Raw genomic sequence first — 25,343 nt, forward strand, 5'->3', positions numbered from 1 at the left:
ACAGTGAGCTTGTAGATTCAGAGCTGGGTCACTAAAATTGTATCAGATCAGAGCAAAAAACACCTGAATTAATCATCACATGTAAAGTGTATGACTCTGTCTTTCTCTGACAACTAGATATTGTTAAGAAGCTTGTTCAAAGTGTTGAATCTGCTCGTTGTTTAATAAATTTAACTTTTTTTCCCAATTTAACCTGCTCAAATATTAATCATTTTGATTCTCTATAATGTCAAAAAAAACAGCCCTCAGAGACTAAAGGGACGTCGCTCCAGCTGGGTGTTCAGGTTCATTATGTTTTCAGGTTTTAATAAGCACAACATTGTTGCTCATTTAACAAGCATAGATGTTGTTCGTGGCTCACAGATAATTAAAGTCGACTAAGGATTGTCAGCAGCTTCTGTGTATGCAGCAGTAAACTATATTTTTTTAATCACATTCTGCTTGTTTACAGGTTTCATTTGAGACTTTGCTTTCCTTGTTTGTGCTGTGTACGGTATATTTCCTGTTGCATTTGGTTTTATCTGACATATCCTTTTAACTAATAAATAATTAACTAAGAAAGCAAGATTTATAAGCATGTTTTTAGGGGTTTTATATCAGAATTAGCATTGGTTTTGGTTCTATAACTTCCATTACAGACATACAGACTATACAGTAATCTGTACTGCATGGATGGTTTTCCTATGTTGTATCATTGCCCTTCAGAAACCGCTGGTCTAGTAACATGTTACCGGTCCTACATCATTATTGTTTTTCTACCACAAAGCCATCGATGTTAAGGACAACAAATATAATCTTTCTGCTTTGATTTAACAGAGTTTGCGCTATTGCTTAGGTCAGAAATAGCATGCAGGCACCCCAGCTGGAAGGTGTGAGCTGCACCGCTGTGTGATCAATCTCTTCTCTGATACGATGCAAGTTTAAAAGGTTATTGTATTTCGAAAGGAATCAGACCTGAGCCCCCCCTGCTAGTGAGGTACGGTACAAATACATTACTACGGCTATATTGTTACTGAAATAACAGTTAATGGGACCCCAAGAGACCCGGTATCATTATTATTTTCAACATATATATAGGTTGGTGTATCATGATGCCCATAATGAACCTGACTGTGACCTTAACCATATCATTTGTTGGTCTTCCAGCTGTTGTCAGACATTGGACAAATATATGAGATGAAATTTGTGTGATAACATTTGGACAAAATCTCCCTGCTGGAATCAAACAAAAAATGTAACTGTAAGTGAATAAAAATGAATTTAAACCAAACAAAAGTGACCGTAAAGGCAAAACCTGTACAAGAGTAAAATATTTCATTTACAATACTCTCACTTTTCTTTGACTGATCAGGATTTCTTTCCTTTTTTTCAGTTTCACTTCTGACACAAAGTCCTTGTGTGCTTTGGTGGGTGTTACAGGCCTCGGTCCCCATTGGCCAATTACTTTAGGAGGGACAGGTCAATGGTCTGAAGTGAAAGAAAGTAAAAAATTAAGTTATTTCTGCCCACCAGCTTTATCTTTTCCTCACAACTGACAATCCTAATAAAAGTAAGAGTTGACTTCATTTTTCTTAGGTCATTATTAGTAGTTTTAAATACCCATATAGGTAATTTGGCTGCTGTAAACAATGTGATGCAATAATTGATGATTAATTAATGATTAGCCAATGGTGACGCAATTCTGCAGCGAAAAGAGAAATCCTAATCATTGAAGTAAAAGTTATATTGACATCAAACAGTTTTATTAGGGCCCGAGCGGCGACTGCAAGTCGCCTGGCGAAAGCCCTATTGAAATTGTAATGTTTATTAGGGCCCGAGCGGCGACTGCAAGTCGCCTGGCGAAAGCCCTATTGAAATTGTAATGTTTATTATTATTATTATTATTATTATTATTATTATTATTATTATTATTATTATTATTATTATTATTATTATTATTATTATTATTATTATTATTCCGACATTTCGTGCCCCAATTTCGCCCCTTTCCCAAATGCGAAAATGCTTATATTTTTGCACGGACGTCCGGCCTCATCCGAAATTCGATATTTTTGGGTGGTCGCACATAGTCGACGCAGAATGGCGGAAAAGCGCCCCCTACAAAGTCCAAAAATGCCCATATGGAATTTTGCTAACTTTGTCCTATGCTCACAAAATTCGGTACACATATGTATTATACCCACATATGCAAAAAAGCCTCCTGACCTCATGACCTCAACCCAACAGGAAGTCGGCCATTTTGGTTTTGATTTTTCCCGCCTAAAATTAACTCCTCCAACAGTGTTCGCCCGATCAAGTTCAAATTAGGTACGCAACATCTCCAGACCTAGCTGAGCTTAAGTTGTGCTCTGCGCATCCGTAGGTCAAAGGGCGTGTCTGCCAGGGCTCAACTAACTTTGGCGTGCTCGCCATGTACATACGAGTGGCTCTCACGCCCACATACTCCAATCAGCTTCAAACTTGCTGGACATGATGATGGCTCCGCCCTGAACGTCCCGATATATTAACTTCCCACGTAACTCATAGCGCCCCCCGGTGGTAACAGGAAGTTAACTAAGATTCATTAAAATTACATACTTTGCCCCATCAACTTCATTCAGAACCAGTTGGTGAAGCTACATTATGAAGACTGTGAAGCTACGAGTAATGGCGTCCGTGTGGCGACGCGGCGACCATCAATTCCTCGCCATGAAAATACGTTTGGCTTTTTGATGGCTTTATTGAACTCGTATCATCATGAAAATTGGTACACAGGTCCAGGGTGCCGACCTCAACGTCTCCATTCGCTCATAGGCGATCTCACTCGTGTCGCCCCTAGTGGAAACAGGAAGTGCCATATTTTACATCATCATTGTGCGATTTCCACAAAACTTCACATGTGTAATCACTGTCCCACCCTGAACGCAACAGCTTGTGTTTTGTTACACTCTACTGCCCCCTGGTGGATGATCCATCAACCTCTCATAACTCCTTCATGCTTTGTCCAATTCACTCCAAACTTCACATGACTGATGAGTGGCCGCCCTGAACTCACCAGACCACACCAGACCATATGTGTAACTACCTGTGACTGCCCCCTACTGGATGAACGAAACATAGCATTTTTGGCCTCCTTCCAGGTTTTTTCTCCCTTTCTGCTTCACGCCACAGCCCCGCCATGCCTCAGGCCCCGCGGTGGCATGGGTGAGCGAGGGCCCGCCATCGCCGCTTGCGGCTCTAATTATAAGTGTTGCCTTTGAGGTTATTTCTTTGTTTTCAATGTATTTGTAGTCACTTTTTTTTCTTTTTTTTTATTATTATGAGACATATTTAATCCCATATGATTACTTTTCTTTTAGTGTTTGACGATGCTCTTTCTGGAAATCAGCACCGCATCAATATGTATGTCTATGCTTATTATCTAATTCATATTTCTCAACTCTAGTGGAGAAAAAAAGAAGATTCATCCTAACAAGTGATGTATGAAGCATTTCACCACTCTCATTTCCACTCATAATGGGCTTCACCTGATACAGACAAATGATGACAAGCAGTGAAGCCGGGACGCGGTTGCCCTCATGTTGACCAATGATTTGTTTGGAAAAGCAACAATTTATGATGAGGTCACTGAATGTTTAATGTATCAAGATTGTCCTTCCTGGATATATCGGTCACGGTGGCTCATTAAAATTCAAGATGTATATTGACTGTGGTTTGATGCATTAATAACGGCGGCTGATCTCTTCCCTGCAGGCTACAGAGAAGCATTTTTTCCCCCTTACTTATTAAAGCTGACTGCTGCCGCTGGAGCGCATTTTTCCCATTTCTTGGCCAGTTGGTTTCTCTATTAAAAACACATAAAAGCAGTGATATTCTTTATGAACCATTTTATAATACTCCATATGTCTAGTTGATGCACACAAATTTTCTCTTAACAAGAGCCAGTTAGCGTTGGAAAAACATCACCGCAATTCAGAAACAAAACACAAACAACATAAAAGTGATGTATGAACACTGTCACTGATAATTTAATTGTGATGAAATGTCCTATAAAACGTTATTTGACTTTCCTTTCCTTTACTGGAAAGAAGAATAGTTTCAAAGTGCACAAACCATGATACGATCAAGATTAAAAGATTAAGTTACTTATAGTTGCATGATTGACACTATGGCTGTTGGATTAACTTGGTTGCAAAAAGTCCAAACTCTTACTCAATTAATTACTTAATTAATTAATTACTTCAAGGATATTCAACTACATTATGCATTATGTAGAAAAATACACATTTTTTAAGAATATATTCTATGTCTTATGACTAAATGAGCCACATGCAATATTTACAAATGTGCAGGTCAGGATTTGAATTAATTAATTTAAAAAAAAGAAGGTCAAATTAGACCCTGAAGAGTATGTAAGGGTTAAATAAATGTAGCATGGAAACTTGCATATCTTCAAATTGTTACACTTCTTCTTGTTGTCAGCAACCATCTGTATTCCTCTGAGTTGTGAAAATTATGGACAAAGCAGGAAAATACTGTTCATATAGAAATTAAGTTGAATGTGACTTTGTCTGCTTTAGGAATGCAGATGCCATGTTTAGTACGAGGGTTAACAAGGGTGAGAAAGTTGAGATATCACAGTAAAAGCTATTCCCAAAGTGCATGCACTTCATCACAGCCACTTTTATTTGCAGAAAATCTGATTTCTTGCCTTGTAGGGTTTTCTGTTTCACATCATAGAGCTCTTTAACCACAACATCTAGCAGAATCATGCCACTGATGTAATGCTAAGTGCCCAGAGATATGAAATAGTAAAAAAAAAAAAAAAAAACATTTACATTGCTGCACGTTCAATTTTAAAGGAACTGATTCAGATTTTTTCATGCATTCAGATCAGTTAATGAATGATATGCTCTTCTACAGGTTGAGTAATTTATCTTTAACTGGTTAGATGGTATCTAAAATGTATTGTGTCATTGAGATGAAGCTATTTTCCCCCACATTTCCCTGAAATGACATTGACACTTGACATTTTAGAGATGTCCCCTGAAAACAGTAATTTTTAAAGAGCGTCTCGATGTTTTAATGTATAATCTGCACTGGAGTCAAATGTGCCGTATTTCCTTGTAATATTAAGTAGGAGGTAAGTAGAGCATATCCCAAAATGGATATAATCAATACAGTACATCGATATTGTACTTAAAAACAATACTTGAGCAAATGAAAATAATCATGTCAGAAGAAGGTGGATTTTTTCTCAAAGAATGTCTATAAGGCTGCTGTTTATTGCCCACCAATACAAATACAAATTTGCTCAGGAGGGTTTTTTCCTCATTTTTTAAATATTTAACATGTTACTGAATATATATATTTCTGTTTTTACTTCTTTGAAAACAATATTTTTTTATATGTTGTAAATAAATCATGATGTGGGCTTATTTGGAGCACATACCAGACTCTTGACTTTTCTCATAAAATATATTTATTTTATATTCCAAAATATACATGAACTAATAAATACATTTTCAAATGAGAGATAAATCTTGCTTTATAAGAAATGTTCTCCCTTATAAATCATGTCAGTATCCATAAAAAAACACCTGAACTTGCTTAATGGGTACACTTACCCTAACAGCTGAAAACAACTAGAAAAGTAATCAAAAAGTAATCAAATGTAATACCTTACATTACTTTGATTAAGTCATTGAAATATTTACATTACTTATTACATTTTAAACAGGTTAACTAGTAATCTGTAACCTATTACATTTCTAAAGTCCCCTTCCCAACACCAGTCTTGTTATTAATATAAATCACCATGAGTAGCAGTACCCTGGTTTGGCCTGTAGGGGGCAGCATGTAGCCGCTCACCTCACCGGAAGGAAGTACAAGGCACATGTGGCGGAAGTAAATAAACTGCCTTCCCGCGCAGTTAAACTGGCTCAAAAAAGAGGCTCATATTTACGGGAAACACAGCAAAAATGGACGAGCTTTATTTGGATAATATCGACGAATATGTCAACGACCACGACAAGATAGTAAGTGGACTGCTGGCTGCTGATATATCCTAACCCTAACCCCTTTTTATTAATGTTTAAACTGATTTAACGTTTATGTTTAGCCTTTACAAAACTGCCTGTTATATATTTGCGTTACTATAAGGTTAAATGTGTGTCCTGCGAGGCTTATTGTACAATTTAGTCTGAAATTGTGTGGGTCTTTTGGTCAATTCGGCTTATGGATAGTCTTTTAAATCACATTAAAAACGTGCAAAATGCTTCGTTTCATGGGTGAGTAGCTTCAGTTCATTTTTGGGGGATAAACACCAACATTATAGGATTCAAATGCTATTAAATAACATAAAAATATTGATATTTTCCATGTATCTGAGTCTAATGATGGAAACTTAAAGATAAACAAAAGCTAATTGTACTTCAACTCAAGACAGTCTGGCAAATGAATCGCCTTCATTTTAAAAAAAGTTGTACATGAAAACCCTAAACCTATTGTAATCTTTATCTATATGTGTTATATTGCCTAACTTAACTTAACACAATAATTAACATGATTTTTATCTGTTTCACAGGTGACTTACAAATGGCTGAGTCTCACTCTGGGAGTTCATGTCAACACAGCAAAACAGTGAGTGTTAATCAGCTTATTCTTATTTTTAGGCTTTTGACTCATAAAATGTGAAGATATGGAAACATGAAGCACATGATCATTTTCACTCACTACATCACAAAATATGAAGTGTGCTCCAGGTTCATTAATAATGATATGCATCTTTTTCAGAATGCTCTATCATTACCTGGATCACAAGAGGAAGGAAAGCTCAGCTCAGCTTCATGCTACCTATCTGGTGTCGGGGAAGTTTGTGGGCAACGGCCAGACGGTGAGAAAAAATTATTTAAAGTAGAAAAAGATCTGTTTTTCCTACTATTTTTATTTTACTTTTTTTTGAGTGAGTGATTAACGTTATGCTTCCCTTTCAGAGTCACAAGGTGTCCGTTGTCAGAGAGGAGCAGCTGGAAGGTGTGTAAATGTGTTTCTGTACTTCTAGTCCTTATCCTGCAAATGTATAATTGTAAAAAGTCTTTGTATTTGTATTATTTAGAGAGAGATCTGTATTAGAGGAGGCAGAAATGTCTCAGTGGACTCTTAACTTCTGGTGTTTTCTTTTGCAGACTTCAAATCCAAGATGAGCTTGATAGTGAGCGTCCATGTGTACAGCGTCCAGAAAGCTTTACTGAAAGACAGCGGTCCTCTCTACAGCGTTGACTATGACGCCGTGAAAGACAATCTGAAGAACTGCAGCAAGTATGTTGTTTAATGCGAGCTTCAAAGTACTGAGAAAAGAGTTGAGTTTTTACACACATGAGGAAACACTTTTTTGTATTTATGATTAAAAGGTATATATAGCTATAGTGCAATATTTCAATCAGCAGGTCCCTTTAACAGCTTTCAAATGTATAATATGCCTGAAACATCCACTTTAGCAGTCTTTTTTATAATTAATTAACTAGTTCAGGGATGTGAAACCTACAGATTTAATAAAGCAGGGTAAACAAAAAATTCCCGGTTGAAATGTAGGATTGTCACTTTTTTTTAGAAATATGTTAAATTGTCATTTTCAGATAAACAGGGCTATAAGAACTCTAAACAAACAATAATCCTGTGCCATACTCTTGATCGCTGCTTTTATTTATTCTATTTATCTTATTTAAGTAGGCACTTTTATAGCCTACTATATCATCTTTTTAAGCTGTGTGTGTCTTGTTTTTATCTGGTTGTCATGTTTTTATTTGTCTATAAAGCCCAAATGGAGTGGCACCTGTAATCTCATTATATGTCAAATATCGTGACTTTCTATCTATATTCAGATACAGTGCGATTCGCTGTGCCTCTGCGGTGCCCATGTCGTCTGTAGAGCTGCAACGGGTGAGAGAAGTGCAGCAGGATCCTACTCCAGCGCCTGAAACCAGGAAGTCTGGCATGAATGGCAACTCTAATATCGCTTCAAAACCTTCCACTAAGCCACAGAAAGGCATCATGGGGATGTTTGCTAATAAAGCTGCTGCTAAAAACCAAGACAGCAGCAAAGAGATAAAGTCAGAGGTGAAGGAAGATGCACCTGTGGTATGTGGTCTTGTTATTTGGTTTGATTATTTAATCTTTGTAAAGAAATTAAGTCAAATCTTTGCTTTGGTTTTTTATTTCTGGATTTTATATTTTAGGTTGAGGTCACCAAAAGCAAACCAGCTGTAAAGGCAAATCCTATGACGAACTATTTTGGGACTCAAGCAACAAGTGAGATTATTATTATTATTATTATTATTTATTTATTTTTTAGTGCTTTTTGCTCCAATAGGGATTTTCATTCATGTATTAACCTGAAGGTTTAATATCTGCTTCCACAATGTGTTTGTTATGAAGGGACGACTATTATGAAAATAAAGTTACTCCAGAATATGATGAAGACAGTTCTACTTCATATCTATCATATCCTTGTAGTTTTCAAGAACCTGTCACTATTTTTATCACTACTATGTCCGAGATAACACAGTTTGATAACATTTTAAAATTGGTGATTTTTGTCTTTCTGTTTGTGCTAAATTGGTACAAAGTTCATTTTCTTGCTTTGGTCCTTTTGATAGACTTAAAGCTTCATTAATTAATTTCTCTTCTTGAGACAGTAGATTTATTGCCATTTATTTAACCCCCTGCTGTTAGACAGGCAGGGTACATGAAAGTGGCAGCAGTTCTCTTTAGTCAAGACATATTCAGACAAATAATGAGCTTTGGCATGAACAAAAACATGTTTATAGTCACACTGACATCTGTCTGTTTAACCAGTATTTATTTTATTTATATTATAAGTTGTGTATAATCTCTCCAAGCCTGACATCATTTTAACCTTTTGAAGCCTGTGTGAAAATGAAAAGGGTTTAAAATGTTTTCAGCTGTAATGTTGATTATTTTTCTTTCAAGTCTGCTGAATTAATTCGATCATTAACTTGTAATTAAAACACTCTTCGTCACTTTTTCAGAAAAACAAGACAAAACTGTGAAGGAGGAGGAAGCTGCTCAGTCGTCTTCCTCGGTAGAGCAGCAGCGTGCAGCGAGTTCACAACCTGAAGAAAAACCACAAGCTGCTGCAGTTGAGCTGCCGAAAGACACTAAGAAAGACTCCAGGAGGTGTGTGTGTGTGTTTGAAATTAATACTTTATAGAAGAAAAGATCAAATTTGACTATGGACAGTTTCAAAAAGTAAAAAAAAAAAAAGAAATCATAGAACAAAGGAGACCCAGATTTTATATATTTCATGGCTATAAATATCTGAAATGTTGTGACTAATTGTAGAAAAGTAGAACTTTTAAGTTTTTGCCGACCTGCCAAAGTCCATTTATAGTTTTGATTTTAATAACTAAAAGTTTTCCCTCCTCCTGAAGCAAAAGCAAACGAATAGAGGATTCTGACAGTGAGGATGAGAAAATGGAGAAGAAAAAGAGACGGAGGATTAAGAAGCCTGAACCAGATAGCAGCGATGAAGATGGTGAACTATTAACTTTTTTTAAATTCATTCATTCATGTTTCATGTCTTTTTCCTTGTTGAAAACTCCCCAAAACAATTCGAATTACCCCAGAAGGCCTGAAAATGTAGGATACTGTATTTTCTAATTGATGACAAGAATAAACAAATATAATTTTTCACCAGTTTGCATTTAACATAATTGCTGTGCAATCTTTAATAATAATACAGTTAGTGAAGAATAGCTTTAGGCTACTGTAAAGCTAACATATTGAATGCCTTGAAAAAGGAACATTTCAAAATCCACTTCATAGAAAACTAATATTTGTTCACCTCTTCAGTCATCCCAGATTCTCCACAGCAGATGGAAACAAGAGAACCGTCACCACCACCTCCTAAAAAGGAGCCTGAACCTGTTACACATGTAAGTGCTTAGATATTAAAACGTCCCTTTTTTTTTTGAAGTCTCACCTTGTTGAGTTAACATATTATAGTGTTGATTTATCAATTTGTCCCTCTATTAGACTGTAATGAAATGTTCTCTGTGTATTTAATGCTGAATATGTAATTAAACATCTTCATGTGACTGTTTTTTGTTCTACAGCGAGGCGACTCTGAGGTGAAGACGAGGAAGAGGAGACGAGTCCTGAAATCTCGTACGTTTTTGGATGATGAAGGATGCATCGGTAAGTAAAACAGACAGCTGAGGGAAAACTTGTCTTGTTGCTGGTTTGGATTTGTTAAATTTGTATAACATATTAATTCACGTACATATTCAGTTGAATTAAAGGAACCATATATGTATCTTATATATCTCATATATGTTTATAAAGATATCCGGTGTAACGATACGTAGTAATAGTGACACTTATTCATATGACCAATTTACATACTGAAAAATAAATACTACCTTAATAAAACTATAAATACATTCTTTTGCAGAGGTGCTTCTTTGTTCATTTTAAATAAATCTATTTAAAACAAGACACCGCCACATTACTTATGTTTGTATATAGTCAGGCCCAAAATCAGAGGGCTTTTTATAATCTACACAGCATATGACACTCTCTCTCTTTAGAGGCATGATTTAAGAAACTCTGAAACAATAAAACAATCTGTAACTGTATAAATCTTGCTGGCCTCAGGATCAGTAGTAGGTTTAATAAGTAGATAGATAGATCTTTATTTGTCATTGTACAAAAATATAATGAACAACTGTTTAGTAGTAGTATTATGAGATTGGTTGTCTTGCCTTAGTTTTTAACTCTAGATGATCTCTTCTTCACAGTGACGGAGAAAGGCTACGAGAGCGAATCGTACTCTGAAACAGAAGACGATTTTAAACCCACCAAACAAGCTCCAAAACATCCTTTCCCTGCAAAACAACAAAAAAGCAACAAAGAGGACGAGAAGAAAAGTCAGAAGAAAGCGTCTGCAAACGCCAATAAAGGAACTAAACAGGCTTCAATTATGGGATTCTTCCAGAAGAAGTGATGGAGGACAGAGTCAGACACTTTAATTATTAGCACTGAGGAACAACAAGCACTGCTGCTGAAGTCCTGTAATGATCTTTCAGTAAAACTGAGTTGACACAAATCAACATGGACACTCACAGCAACACAAGACGTGTCCAGTTCAGGATGACAAATCACTGTTACATCACACCACATCAGCTGTAAATACATGTCGTACTTAATAAACATGGGTGGAAAATAAACATGCATTTTACTTTAAAAACATTGTAAGTGTGGTGCACAGTTTTTATTCAGCTGTTGCATCATTGAGGCTGCTCTAATTACAGCTTCAAATTCATTGTCTTTGTGTGTACTGGTAGCTTACTGGTTACAATAAACACCACAAAGACTCCAGTGTCCAGGATTGACCTTTGCCATTCCATGTTGTTCCCCACCTGTCTCTAAACCCTCATTTCTTATCATCTCTATACTGTTGCTATGTAATAAAGAAAAAAATCAACAAAAAAAGAAGAGAAGAGAAAGAAGAGAAAATTAGACTTTTTACTGTCCAGCTATCATATTCTCAGAGGTAAGGATGTACTAAAATTGTTTTTACCTCTGAATAGTAATAAATTAAAGTCATCATTTTGATATTTTCAGTTGTGGATACTACCACTTCCCTTTCTGTAAGTGAAGTTGTCTGGAAGCTAAAACAGTAAAAAAAAAATACACAGTACCTTCAAGTGCCTAACTCCTCATTCATCCATGTAGGTGAATGTAACTAATCCAAGCCCAGCCTGTTAACTTATAAATGAATCAGTGGGTAGTTTCAACCAACCTTTAAAAATGTAAAGATAAAGACTCAAAAACTTAAATGCAGATCAGACAATCTCACCAATAATATAATATATTTATCACTTACTTGCTCTATAAAATGTCAAAAATGCTTAGGAAAAAAATTATCCCATCATAAAGTTACCAAAGCCAAATGAGGCTGGGTTTTGTCTGACTAACTTACCAAGTCCTGAATTGGCTATTTAATGTCATTATATTGACTACTAGTTGTTTCTACTTGATAAAAATGCCTAGTTGCCATACTCTGGATGGCAAGCGAAGTGTCTCGCTAATATTAAACTTCTGACGTCCTCAGTTCGACAGTCGTCCCCTCTTCTCCCATTCTTCTCCTCTGGCAGGATAAATCTTTAGTAGGACGGCAAAGGACGCTCAAACGCTGGAACACAGGAGAGACGAGAGATGCAATTTTCTACATATCTATAGTAATTATGACATTCACAGAAGACATTACAGGAAAGTCTTTTTTGAACACTCACCTGTCTGAAGGTGCCTGCTGTCAAAAACATCTGTCCAGCTGCACAGAGTGGCACCATGACAACAGAGGAGAGAGTCATGGTCCAGCCTAGAGCGTACGCCCAGTCGGGGTAAACGTACCTGTCGTTAATCCTGAGGTGTTTGTAATCAACCAGGTACAGGATAAAGGAAATCTGTGTGGAGATGATTCAAACAAAAAAAGATGATTGGAGAAAAAAAGTAAGCAAAGTGCCATTAAACTTATTCCAAATGTATTAAAACTGAATTACTAGTACATACGTATCTTGTTTAAGTTCAGACTCATTGCTTTGACACAAACAGATCTTTAATGAATCCTGTAATTATGTTAGATGGCTACTAAAAGAAATAATATTTGTAATGCAATAGTGAGTCAAGGATTGGCAGAATTCCAGGGCAAATTGCATGTAAATCGAGATCCTTTAATGCTGGAAGGTGAATATGTAAAGTCTCCAAATCCAACTGTCAATGGATTGGATCCAGCAGAAAATCTAAATGTAAACTCATTGTCAATAGGGAAGGACCACAAAAAAAACCTTTTACTAGGCTGACTCACCAGTGACAGCAGAGGAATGATGTATCTCCAGCACAGTTTGAAGAAAACACATGGTCTCTGTCCAGTCATGTCCTCAATGATGTTATAAAAGCGATCAGCACCTTACAGATGTTCAGATTGTCAAGTTAGATCAGTTTCACATTATGTTAAATTATTTCAAATATTTTGCAAAATGATTTAATTTACAATAAGTTTTTTACTCACCAAAAATCCAGCCAACAGCTACACATTCACATACAGCCATAAAATTCATAGACACTCTAGTCGACCCATAGAAATCAACGAGTTGGAAAATGTAAATTCCTCCCTGAAGCAAGAAGAGACTAGATTTTAATAAAAGAAATCATTTGGAATACATTTTTATATTAAACATGTTTAAGTGGTTCATGAAAATATTTGTATTCACCTCAGTGACCAGGGTCAGATGTACGAGGAAGGAGGATAAACAGACAACAAGGACAAAGATCTCGTGTCTCACTGGTGCACGAAGCCACTTTGGAAACAAGTCGCTCATTGTGGTGATAAAACTCTCTACTATCACAAACTGGGGACAACAAAAAAAGAACAGTTAAAGTTGTATGTGGCTGATTAATATATGGCATTAATCAACAAGTAATGTTACAAATATTACATGTGTGTCAACAGTAAGGAGAATGAGCATCAGGAAAAAGCAGACGGTCCAGAAATGTGGCAAAGGCATTAAAGCTGTAGCCTGAGGGTACGCAATGAAGGCCAAACCTGGACCTGTGGATTAGAGGAGGAGATTGATATACTTTGAAAACATCACATTAAATGCATGCTGTGAAAATCTTGAACATCGCTTTTGATCAGATCTTTGAATGTACCAGACTCAGCCACAGTGTCGACACTAACGCCCTGTTTCTGAGCCATGAATCCAAGTACAGAGAAGACGACAAATCCAGAAACAAAACTGGTTCCACTGTTCAGCAGACAGAGCCAAAAACAGTCCCTGGAGGTCACAGAATTAAAGATTCTTTATTTTGATAAATGAACACCTTACTGGTTATGAACACTGGTGGAAAGAAACTAAGTAAATGTACATTTACTTAAATACTGTGCTGAAGTACAATTTTGAGGTACTTTACTCAAGTTCTTTGATTCAACATTGTAAGGTGAATACTTTTTGCACCCGCTGCGTCTATGTACTTATGAATTTGGCTATTTTGCATACAGAATACTTTTATAAACGTTGCATACTTGAGGTCAATTTTGCAACTACCACAATGCTGCTGTACTTTTACTTGAGTACAATGGAAGTTGGTTGCAAGAGTATTTTTTGTGTTATTTTTTAGTAAAGAGATCTCAATCATTCTTCCACCACTAAGGATATTAGTGTTATTGTGACAATGTGACTTCTACTTACTTGTAACATTTGTTGTTGTACTCATTGTAGCTTCCCAGAACATTTAGAGTCCCTGCAGTCAGGCTGTAGGAGAAAAATATTTGGGATCCAGCCTCTATCCAGACCTGGAATGACATCATATATACTGCATTAGTATTTTCAGTGTAATTCCTAGGATGCTTGATAATTACAGACCCAGAAAGGACTAACCACAGTGGAAGGATATACTATATATACAGGAGGCACGACAAGATTCCATAGCACAGCTTGGAGAATGAGGCTCATTCACCAATTACTGGCCCAAACCCATAAGTTCCTCTAATTAACTGGTTGCCTCAGTATGCTTAAAAAAGTGCTTATTGGATCATCTAATTCCCTTTCTGATGTCAAAATTTGGGGAAGGCTGCATCTGACAGTTTATAAGGGGTAAAGCAGTAATTCCCAGCTCCTCCTGTTCACATGTCAAGGTGTCCTTGCAGCAAGACCCCCACATTGCTCACAATGGTCAGGTCAGCACCTTGTATGGTAACTGGCTGCCACTGAAGTGTGAGTAAGCAACAAATTGTAGTACTTACCATTTACAAAACTGAAAATTCAAAATATCATAAATCATACCCACTTGATACATCAATTAGCCAGGTGTGAGGAGGTGATAAATTAAGGGTGATATTTAATCTTCTCTCTCAAGTTCTTTTTAAAATGTTCCCATGTGTTCTTCTGCCACTTTACATGTGTACAACTGAGTGCAACAACATGAAGTTTTCAAGGAGAGACTATGTTTGCACACTTATTGCCTGTTTGTACAATCAAGACACCACATCTTATTACCTTTAGTTTGGTTTAATAAATCTTCAAGTACTAACTTAAAGTCCCTGTCCACTCAAAATTGTTTTTTTTATAGCTTTACTTCACCTGGATGTTTAAGCTTCACTGACACTAGATGGCTGTTTGAACATTCATTTGCTGAAGAGTTAAGTTGTGAATCTGCAAGCATGATTTGTGGACATCACATCTTAATTTTTGGCCAATTAGTCCAGGACACAACTTGCACAAGTGTGATGTGGAAACATAAAGTCTCCAGTGCATAAACACTGAGAATGAACTTTACAGTAAAGTAGGAGGCATCTTGTGTCTGGTTATTAAAGTTTTGAAATGAAAAATATTTGCATCTTCATAGATTCAGATTTTTCAATGGAGGGGAGAGTATTAGATGCTATTTTAAGGAATTAGCTTGTTTTTTATATGTCTTAAAACCTGTCTAGGGGGGGTCTTTAAAACATTTTACACAGGTTTTATATTCAGTTCCTTCTTAGTTACACTCCAGTATTTATAAGGTTTGGATGGAATAAACAGGCTACCTCAAGGTGAACCAGGCGTTTCAAGTCCGGATACAGGTAGTAGTAGATCCCTTGCCAAGCTCCAGGTAGAGTCAAGCCTCTGATGAGCAGCACCAGGAGCATCACATAGGGGAATGTGGCTGTGAAGTACGCTACCTAAGAATAAAATGAAAAAAGATAAAAGGTTGAACGATATATTTTATGCAAAAAAAAAAAAAAAAGCAGATAAAGAATATTTCCACAAGACCTTTCCAGATGATTTGACACCTTTCCAGATGCTGAAGTAGCATAATACCCAACAAGCGAGAAGACACAAAGCCAGCTCCCATCTCACACTGCCCAGCTCTTCAATACCTCCCGACATGGCCAGCACCCGTTGCCTGAAGTACACATGATGTGGTAGGTTGGGATGTTTGGAATCACAATCATGTCTTAAGATATTGCTTACTGACTGATAATTAAACATGGCTTTCTTTTTTTACATCCTTTCTTGTTGGCCAAGAATCTCAACCACTAACAAAACCTCAACGCCAAATGTCCTTGAAAGTTGCATGTTTTTGTTCTGAGTGCATTCATTTTTGAGGAAGCTTTAATTTCAAAGTATTTAATGGTATACCGGGACAAGAAAGACAGAAATTCTTTCTAACATCACACACAAAAATAAAATTGTAGGACGATCTGCAGTCATGTAAAGCAAACCATAAGAATTAAGTTATAACTCAGTGACAGATATTCTTACTATATATTTCTTTTGTGTAGCAGTATGTATTTGAGGCAAAAAAAAAGTGAAGTAGTAATACTGTATTTTTTGAAGAAAAGAAAGTTAAACCCACTCCCAGAACTCAGTTGCAGCAGAGGTGGTGTTGGTGTGCTTCACGGACACATTAGCTGAATTGAAAGTTTGAAGACCAAGACATTTAGCTGGATTTGGGAAGGACAAAAGATTACATTGAGGTTAGGTGAGTCTGAACTTAGTTTACTGCATGGCAGATTCAAGATTCATCAGCTTATTCTAAACTTTTTACCTGTATTCCAGGTGTTGTCACAGGTGGCCCAAGGGAGCTGGGATCGAAACGAGAACACCAAGTAGAAAAGAGCCCAGGCTTCGATTAAAATATAGATGAAGAAACAGACTGAAATTGTAAGTTGTCCAAATCCAATTCCTAAAATGAAAGTGTAAACCACATTTTTTTTATAATGCAACTTTTTTGGTAATAAAAGGGTAAAAGCAACATTGATAAGACAGATAAAATTCTTCTTGTTTTTTTTTTTTTGACTGCACATTTTAGTTAAACTCACCTTGTGCCAGTGGACACAGTTTCCTCCAACAGGTGATGAATCCTTCCTGGGTGTATTGACCAACTGCACTCTCCAGTAGGAACAGAGGTATCCCAACCAACACAGCTAACACACCATATGGCACCAGAAAGGCACCTGTAAGTATAGAAATACAGACATGTATACTCATGGAAATTACAGATTAATTTAGGGTAATCTACTCTTCACTTAATTCAAAATATCATTTACCTCCTCCATTCTTGTAGCAGAGGTAAGGAAATCTCCAAACGTTGCCTAGGCCTACAACACTTCCTGCAATAACTAGAATATATTCTCTTTTACTGGCCCACTGTCCTCTGTCTCCATCCCCTCTCTGATTCTCTTTTCTCCTTCTTTCTCTCTTCATGTCAAGATCAGGAACTTCATCCATTATGTGTTTCTGTGATGATTCCTAAATACTGCTGAAATACTGCCGACACTGATCTGTACTGCTTTTTATCAAGTTTTTTTCCAATTTGAATATATCAATATGTCAAAGCCAGTTATCTTTTTAAATACAAAGCCAGACATTCTGGTTTTTTATATATTTACATTGACGGCTCCCAGTGTGTACACACTGAAGTTAAGATTTGCTTCTAATTTTATTTCTGCTTCCAAAGTAAATGGGTTTCATCCTCTAGTGACTATAGATTTATGTATATAATTATATGACATTATATTCAATAACTGAGATATGTCAACCAAAGTTGCTGTACAACTGAAAAACTGCATTGGCAGTCCAGCAAAGAGTTCACTTTTCTAGTCTTGGTTTTCTCCCGTTTGTTCATTGGTTCAGAATTATATTTGAGTTTCATGTTAAATAATATGATTGACCTGCTGTGGATACACTCTGTCCAAACCTTAAGTTAACTCTACAGATAATTCAGTGGGAATTGTGCACCGGAAATCTTGAATGTAAGTCTTTATTTTACTCTTGAAAATTTAAAATAAAATAAAGGCGAATACCCAAATACCCAAAAATATATAAAATACCCAAGGCAAGGCAAGGCAAGGCAAGGCAGTTTTATTTATAAGGCGCATTTCATACACAGTGGCAACTCAATGTGCATTACATAAAACAAACATTTTACAGAAAAAATTGAAAAAAAACATGGAATTTGAGAAATAAAGATAAAACCCAATAATAGTCCTCATTTAATCAAGTAAACATTTTGGTAAATCTTAGCCATGCTGAATATTACAAACATAAACAATGACAGAAGTGTCTAGCTAATGTAACTGTTAGGATGGCACTAAGTTGTCTCTCCAGACGTCCTCAGCTCCACATATAACCCATCCTCTTCCATTTTTCTCCTCTGTGAGACTGGATCTTCAACAGGATGAAGAAGGACAGACAAACGCTGAGAAAAAGGATGAGTACGTAAGTTAAAACACAACAGTAATCATTGGGATGACAAAGAAGCTTTTATTGAGGCATCCACTCTTTTGAACACTCACCTGTCTGAAGGTGCCTGCTGTGAAACACATCTGTCCAGCTGCCCAAAGCGGCACCATGAGAACAGAGGAGAGAGTCATGGTCCAGCCTAGAGCGTACGCCCAGTCAGGGTAAACGTACCTGTCGTTAATCTTGAGGTGTGTGTAATCAACCAGGTACAGGATAAAGGAAGTCTAAGAAGGTATGGACAGTTTTTTGCAGATATTAATAAATACAGAAGCCAAAGGTTTTCAGCACAAAATTGCTAAAAGACTTCAAACTGTAGAAAAGTGACATTAGTCTACTTTTACTGGAATAACTATGAAGACTGTAAAGAAGCAGTGAAAGTGATTTTTTGTTTTGCAGATTGTACTCTGTCATGTCTACACCGGTCTTACCAATTAATGAAACTAAATACAGACTACGAAACCTTTTCTGACTCACCAGTGACAGCAGAGGAATGATGTATCTCCAGCACACTTTGAAGAAAACAGATGGTCTCTGTCCAGTCATGTCCTCAATGATGTTAATAATACGGTCAGCACCTGATGGGAATTCAGACTGTGTATTAGACTTGTTTCTATGTTGTTTCTAAGTTCTATGTGATTGATCTTATCTTGTGACATGGGGACGATAAGAAAAAAGATATAATCTGATGACTTATTGAAAATAAAAACATCTGAAGCACAGATATATGCAAATAATCATATCATATCATGGAACTACAATATAATATAAAAGCATTTTTTCTTACCAAAACCCCAAGCCAGAGCCAGACACTCTGATAAAGCCATGAAATAATTAAAAGCTCTGGTACAAGCATAATAATCAAAAAGCTGGAAAATGTAAATTCCTCCCTAGAGCCGGAAGAGACAAGATTTGAATATGAGAAATTGCTTTTTTTAAGTTTTTTGTGTTGTTTCAATGTGTTTTTAGGACTTATTTTATTCACCTCAGTGACCAAAGTCAGATGTATGAGGAAGAAGGATGAACAAATGACGAGCACAAAGATCTCATGTCTTCCTGGTTTACGAAACAGCTTCGGAAACAAGTCGCTTATTGAGGTGATAAAACACTCAACTATCACAAACTGAGGACAAAATAAAATCAGCAACTACATTAGTTTGTGCATGCAGTGCATTAGTTATTAAATGGTTGGTAATAATAAAATAACATACATGTGTGTCAACACTGAGGAAGATCAGCATCAGGAAAAAGCAGACAGTCCAGAGCTGTGGGAAAGGAATCATAGCTGTTGCCTGAGGGTAAGCAATGAAGGCCAAACCTGGACCTGTGAATTGGAAATAAACGAGTTAGAAAGTTTATTTGAATAGCTTTATTTCATTACTGAACGCAGCATATTATTTCAAAATCTTTAAAGGATATGACTGGCAATTTTCTACATTTTATTTATTGTCAACAAATCTAATGTGCAGAGTAAACCGAACATTTTAATGATCCTACATGTGACTCAGTGTGGCTCATTGACGTGTTTTTAATAGTTTGTGGACAACAACCGAAGTCTATGGCAAAGAGAAATAAGATGTATGAGGCTTTATACATGAAATTTATTGTCAATAAGATCAATTTGGAAAATCACCAGCCACATCAGTTCAACTTTGTGTGTAAGTATGAATGTGTGAGCTAAAGGTGATTCAGAAATAAACAATTTTCAGATCTTTGAATGTACCAGACTCGGCCACAGCGTCGACAGTAACACCCTGTTTCTGAGCCATGAATCCAAGTACAGAGAAGACGACAAATCCAGCAACAAAACTGGTCCCACTGTTCAGCAGACAGAGCCAAAAACAGTCTCTAGAGGTCACAATGAGACAGAATATCTCGTCAAAGAGAGACATTTGTATAGTATTAATCATATTGGCTATTTAAAATGTACATATGAAAAAAGTGATTATTTATTGTATTAGTAATGCATTGTGAACAGCATTGGCTGTTATTTTATGTGACATTTAACTCTTTAACACTTCAATTTATTCAAACATCAGATACTTACTTGTAACAATTGTTCTTGTATTTATTATAGCTGCTCAAAACACCAAGAGTTCCTGAGGTCAGGCTGTAGGAGAAGCATATTTGAGATCCTGCCTCTATCCAGACCTGTAATGTAACAAATAAATATAATACATACACGGTGGAGAGTTGTTCATACTGAAATAAAAGTAACATTTACAGTTAATTCTCTATAGAGAGTCAGTTTCCAAAACATCTCCTCTGCAGGCAGCACAGCATCACCTGGATGACGTCAATAGTCAACTAGCCTGACGTCTCCTGTAGCCAAGCTCTCGTCATAGATTCAAATACGTACATAAACTAATTGGATCAACATTAAAATGTCTGAATTTACTCTTCAAAACTGTTTTGCACTGGATTCAGAAGATCAAATTGGACACACAAGTTAGAAATATAAATTGTCACTGGTGGATTACAAACCAGTCTGGACAGTCTTTCTCTCACATGTCATTAAATAACTCAATGGACTGTACATGGTATAAATATAAAATACCTCAAGGTTAGCCAGGCCTTTCAAATCTGGATACAGGTAGTAGTAGATCCCATCCCAAGCTCCAGGTAAAGTCAATCCCCTGATAAGCAGTATCAGGAGCATCACGTAGGGGAAGGTGGCAGTGAAGTACGCAACCTTAAAAAAAACCATAATTTTGTTTTGGTCGTAACAAGATTTAATCTGATTTACTATTGATAATGATAATTTTATTTACAGTATATAAGAACTTTTTTTCACAGACTTGCAAAGTGCATAGCAAAAAGATACGATAAAAATATTTAGATTATAATTATAATTTGAAAACTTAACTTATTACAAAGATAAAATTAAAACACAAAAATATATTTATTTTTTATTACTGGTCATCATTTCAGAACACATCATAGCATCATCGTAGCCTTTATTAGGCAGTGGGTTGGCCGTCTCTGGCAATCTTATTTATATTATTGTAAGTTGTAGCCGCCAGTGCACCATCAAAAATGAGACCTCGGTCTTAACAGGCTTTCCCTGGCTAAATAAAGGTAAGTAAGTAAATAAATAAATAAAAGTAAATAAAGCCACCATAAGTGTACCATTTAGGATGAAATATCAGTTCACCTTTGCAGAGGATTTGACACTTTTCCAGATACTGAAGTATGTGAACACCCAACAGGCCAGAAGACACAAAACCAGCTCCCATCTCACACTGCCCAGCTCCTCAATGCCTGCAGACATGGCCAGCACCCTCCGTCTGTGGAGAGGGGAAATTAAACATTAAAATAACATGATAACCATAACTACACTAGCTGGTGGCAAACAAACAAAAGTGATGGTCATGTACAATTGTGTGATTTATTAAAGCACTCAGCAATCATGCTGTATTGACAGGCGGGGAGTTCTGGTCCTCTGAGATGATGCCAACGCGGAAGTAACTTAAAACTGCATTCTATCAAAAGGCCACCAGGGGGCGACCGTTTTGGTGTCAAAAGGACTTCCGTCTCTATACAAGTCAATGGAGAATTCACCAATTTCTCACTTGATTTCTAAACTCAGTAAACGTTTTCAAAATGTGTTTATGGTCTCAATCGCTAGTTTAAAGCCTTCTTCAATGCAGTATGATGTTCATTTGTGAAATTTTGCCCTCCCTGATTTTATAATTGACGATAAAGCAGGATATGCATTAGGGCGTGGCTACGTCGTGATTGACAGGTTGATTGGTTCACAGGTTCAGGAGGGTGCCTCATGCTCCTCCTGATGCCCATATAAGTAGATTCCGTGTTTTTATTTTTCCCGGCATGCACCGGAAATTTTCAAGATGCCGCTGCTCAGATCCGAAACTATTGGCTTCTAAGCAGCAGTCCACAAACCAATTGGTGACGTCACGGATGTTACGTCCATTATATATACAGTCTATGTGTATTGAACAAGATTTGAAACTCGTGATTGAGACCATCAAATCATCATTATGCAGCAATGAAGCAATAAATCATGTGAGAAATCATCGTCATTTTCACATTCACTTCTATGCAATCAGACATATTTTCGGAGCCAGTGAAGTCGGTCCGTGATGACCATTATAAAGAATGCAGGTTTAAGTCACTTCCACGTAAGCTTCACTTGTCAAAACTGGAACTATCTGCTTGAATGCAACTGATTGCCTCTTCGTATGTCCACATGTTTAATACTTTACAGTTCAAGTTTCAAACAGTTTCTGTTAAATCAATTTATTTTGTCCAAACCCGAGCTGAGATGACCCGGGCGACATTTTACAAACCTTAAACATCTTTAAAAGGACATTAACACAACATGTAGTTAGACTCACTCCCAGAACTCAGTGGCAGCAGAGCTGGTGTTGGTCAACATGGTCTGATTTGACGTCAGATTTGTCGACACAGAATCCGAAATCTTAAGGCCCACACAGTTCGCTGGTTTAGAGCACAAAAAAATGACGATGATAAATGTGTGGAACTATTCATACAAACTAACAGAGAACATTTGACAACAGGCAGCGCACAATGTCTGAATTTAAATCAAATAGTGAAGAACTGACAGATGAATTTCAAGCTGTTTGTTATTGTGACATAAAAGTAAACTGTTACTGGTGACAGCTTTTGATAAAGTTCAGAAAGTACTCTCATATTTGTAATGTTGTGCTACTGATGAATATTATTTAATTCCAATTAATCTCTCCTTGTTGAGTTTGCAGACGTAGAAGAACAGGGGAATATGTTTATCAAAATGTGCATTTACCTGTATTCCAGGTGTTATCACATGTGGCCCAGGGGAGCTGGGACCTGAATGAGAACACCAGGTAGAAGAGAGCCCATACTTGGATTAAAATGTAGCTGAAGGCGTAATGTTTCATCACAAATTGTGCATATCCAATTCCTAAAATACAGAACAACAAGCAATAGTTAAGTTAAAACAGTTTTAAATCCCTAGATGTAGATCTTTAGACACAAACAATTTGATTCCTCATCGTGTATAAAGTGAAATTTGGATGTCATCTGTTTATTGTCACATTTTTATCTCAACATAAATCAAGTCACCTTGTGCCAGTGGACACAGTTTCCTCCAGCAGGTGATGAATCCTTCCTGGGTGTATTGACCAACTGAACTCTCCAGAAGGAACAGAGGTATCCCAACCAACACAGCTAACACACCATATGGCACCAGAAAGGCACCTATAGGTATAGAAATACAGATATGTATACTCATGGAAATTACAGATTAATTTAGTGTAATCTACTCTTCACTTAATTCAAAATATGATTTACCTCCTCCATTCTTGTAGCAGAGGTAAGGAAATCTCCAAACGTTGCCTATGCCGACCACATTTCCTGCAACAACCAGAAAATATTCTCTTTTACTGGCCCACTGTCCTCTGTCTCCTTCCCCTCTCTGATTCTCTCTTCTCCTTCTTTCTCTCTTCATGTCAAGATCAGGAACTTCGTCCATTGCGTGTTTCTGTGATGATCCCAAAATTCTGCCAAAACTGATCTGTGCTACTTTTATTATGTGTCTTTTCCTAATTTGATTACATTAATATCGCAAAGCAAGTCATTCTGGTTTTAAAGTTTTTGTTTTGCAAAATACACAGGAGCTTTTAAAGAGGTATTTTGTTAATCTTGTAATCAGGTTTTATTGTAAAAAAAAAATAAAAATAAAAATAAAAAAAAATATGCAAGTGCGTTGCATAATATTAGCTTTTGGGGGCATGTTAATTTGTCAGGTAAATGCAGACCAAAAACTAGATGCTAGTCATGTTAATGGCATATATCAAAAGGAAGACGACCACACACACTGAAAAACAAAAATGTTATTACAAAACAGATGCACAGTACTGTCACTTGAAACATCAGTTTTATAATAAAATCATTAGACTTTGTGTGCGGTCATCTTACGTTTTAAATGTGTAGAGTTAAAAAAGAAGAGCCTAGAGAATTAACCCTCGAGGATGTCCATGTCATATTTTGCACTCAACATCTCCACTAACACAAGATCAGATATTTCACCAACATAGCTGTTTCAATGAATGCTGTGGTGTGGTGTATGTTGTACATGACATCCAGATTAGACTAAACTCAAAGTCTAATTTTGCACTCAAATGATGCACAAATCCTTCCCATTAACTTCTGTGTAGAGCAGATGTGTCCTTAGTCTCGTGCCAATGGGAAAAGTTTGCCTACAAAGCTTTCTGCCATAAAGCCTTTCGAACAGAAATACAACCTCTTTCCTCCAGAATCAAACAAGGCTTCAGTCAATTTAATCCAGCTCCCAACCAACTACCTAGAGCTTGCATCCTTAGTAATTATCAAAGTTACTGACATTATAGAGGTTAATTAAATACAGAATACTTATTGGTCACTATGAACTGTGCTACTATACCTGTTATCACTTTGGATGAAACAAAATCTACCGTTAAGTATGAATGTTAACAAGGTAACTAGCTAATTTTAGCTTGCTAGCTATATTTTTACAGAAAATACTAAATTAAGATTAACATTCACCCCTTTAGCAGTTGAAGGCAAATTTAGTTTAAAATTGTTACCAGTCTGCTGAATGAATTGAAGTGTAAAATGTTTTTTATGAGAAATAATAATAATAATCAGTTGTGTTTTTTTCTAAAGATTAGTGCATTTATCACTGGTAGCTAATAATATCTACTGTATTTCTGTCAGAAATAGTGCATTTACTATCAGTGGTAGCTAATAATATGGGTGAACAGCTGTTGATATCTTGTTGTTCACCTCGGATGCTTTTGCATTTCACATATGCTTTCTGAATCTCTACCTATAGCTATCTGTCAAGAATTGTATTCACAGCAAAATATAATATTTTTATTTTTATGGAGTATATGTGTAAGGTTCTCACATTTTAAACTTTAGTGGCAAGGCTTTCCTGGGGGCAATTTTCTTTCATTTCCCTTTGCAAGGGGTGTGTACACTGTCTGCAGTGGCTGTATCTGGCAAGACGCCACCCTGTGCAGTTGCTCATATCGCTCTTTTCTAAGTGCACCA

The 25,343-nt window shown here is 36.5% G+C and overlaps 3 protein-coding genes across 3 annotated transcripts; 1 reads left to right on the plus strand and 2 right to left on the minus strand.

The window, feature by feature from the left end:
* The first annotated feature begins 5,905 nt into the window (after window positions 1-5,905).
* Window positions 5,906-11,317, plus strand: pold3 (polymerase (DNA-directed), delta 3, accessory subunit). Its single transcript, XM_062428189.1, has 12 exons — window positions 5,906-6,017; window positions 6,566-6,621; window positions 6,775-6,874; window positions 6,975-7,014; window positions 7,167-7,299; window positions 7,863-8,118; window positions 8,217-8,289; window positions 9,030-9,177; window positions 9,432-9,535; window positions 9,853-9,935; window positions 10,116-10,197; window positions 10,800-11,317. Exons 1-12 carry the CDS (start codon window positions 5,961-5,963, stop codon window positions 11,003-11,005), a joined length of 1,338 nt encoding a protein of 445 aa, XP_062284173.1. The 5' UTR covers window positions 5,906-5,960; the 3' UTR covers window positions 11,006-11,317.
* A 777-nt stretch (window positions 11,318-12,094) lies between these two features.
* LOC133990705 (sodium- and chloride-dependent GABA transporter 3-like) lies at window positions 12,095-17,276 on the minus strand. Its single transcript, XM_062429104.1, has 14 exons — window positions 17,096-17,276; window positions 16,868-17,002; window positions 16,594-16,731; window positions 16,402-16,489; window positions 15,816-15,948; window positions 15,590-15,724; window positions 14,253-14,356; window positions 13,714-13,838; window positions 13,500-13,612; window positions 13,275-13,412; window positions 13,073-13,175; window positions 12,869-12,969; window positions 12,297-12,467; window positions 12,095-12,196 (listed from the first exon to the last, which is right to left on the minus strand). The coding sequence occupies exons 1-14, from the start codon at window positions 17,274-17,276 to the stop codon at window positions 12,095-12,097; spliced, it is 1,767 nt and encodes a 588-aa protein (XP_062285088.1).
* Window positions 17,277-18,138: 862 nt separating this feature from the next.
* On the minus strand, window positions 18,139-23,781 carry LOC133990706 (sodium- and chloride-dependent betaine transporter-like). Its single transcript, XM_062429106.1, has 14 exons — window positions 23,601-23,781; window positions 23,373-23,507; window positions 23,074-23,211; window positions 22,646-22,748; window positions 21,442-21,574; window positions 20,845-20,979; window positions 20,335-20,438; window positions 20,011-20,135; window positions 19,499-19,611; window positions 19,273-19,410; window positions 19,075-19,177; window positions 18,765-18,865; window positions 18,344-18,514; window positions 18,139-18,246 (listed from the first exon to the last, which is right to left on the minus strand). Exons 1-14 carry the CDS (start codon window positions 23,779-23,781, stop codon window positions 18,139-18,141), a joined length of 1,788 nt encoding a protein of 595 aa, XP_062285090.1.
* Window positions 23,782-25,343: the final 1,562 nt, after the last annotated feature.

Source organism: Scomber scombrus, chromosome 11 (genome assembly GCF_963691925.1).
Source record: "Scomber scombrus chromosome 11, fScoSco1.1, whole genome shotgun sequence".
Classification (NCBI taxonomy): Eukaryota; Metazoa; Chordata; class Actinopteri; order Scombriformes; family Scombridae; genus Scomber; species Scomber scombrus.

Excerpts from the sequence above, each read along its gene's own strand:
- LOC133990706 (XM_062429106.1), bottom strand. The coding sequence starts at position 23,781 with ATGGACGAAGTTCCTGATCTTGACATGAAGAGAGAAAGAAGGAGAAGA. Across the intron at positions 18,866-19,074 it reads GGCTCTGGCTTGGGGTTTTG|GTGCTGACCGTATTATTAAC; the intron begins GTAAGAAAAAAT and ends AATTCCCATCAG. Across the intron at positions 18,247-18,343 it reads CAGCAGGCACCTTCAGACAG|CGTTTGTCTGTCCTTCTTCA; the intron begins GTGAGTGTTCAA and ends CCTTTTTCTCAG.
- pold3 (XM_062428189.1), top strand. The coding sequence starts at position 5,961 with ATGGACGAGCTTTATTTGGATAATATCGACGAATATGTCAACGACCAC. Across the intron at positions 7,015-7,166 it reads CAGAGAGGAGCAGCTGGAAG|ACTTCAAATCCAAGATGAGC; the intron begins GTGTGTAAATGT and ends TTTCTTTTGCAG. Across the intron at positions 7,300-7,862 it reads AATCTGAAGAACTGCAGCAA|ATACAGTGCGATTCGCTGTG; the intron begins GTATGTTGTTTA and ends ATCTATATTCAG.
- LOC133990705 (XM_062429104.1), bottom strand. The coding sequence starts at position 17,276 with ATGGATGAAGTTCCTGATCTTGACATGAAGAGAGAAAGAAGGAGAAAA. Across the intron at positions 14,357-15,589 it reads AACGCCTGGTTCACCTTGAG|GTCTGGATAGAGGCTGGATC; the intron begins GTAGCCTGTTTA and ends ATGTCATTCCAG. Across the intron at positions 13,613-13,713 it reads CGACACTGTGGCTGAGTCTG|GTCCAGGTTTGGCCTTCATT; the intron begins GTACATTCAAAG and ends TCTAATCCACAG.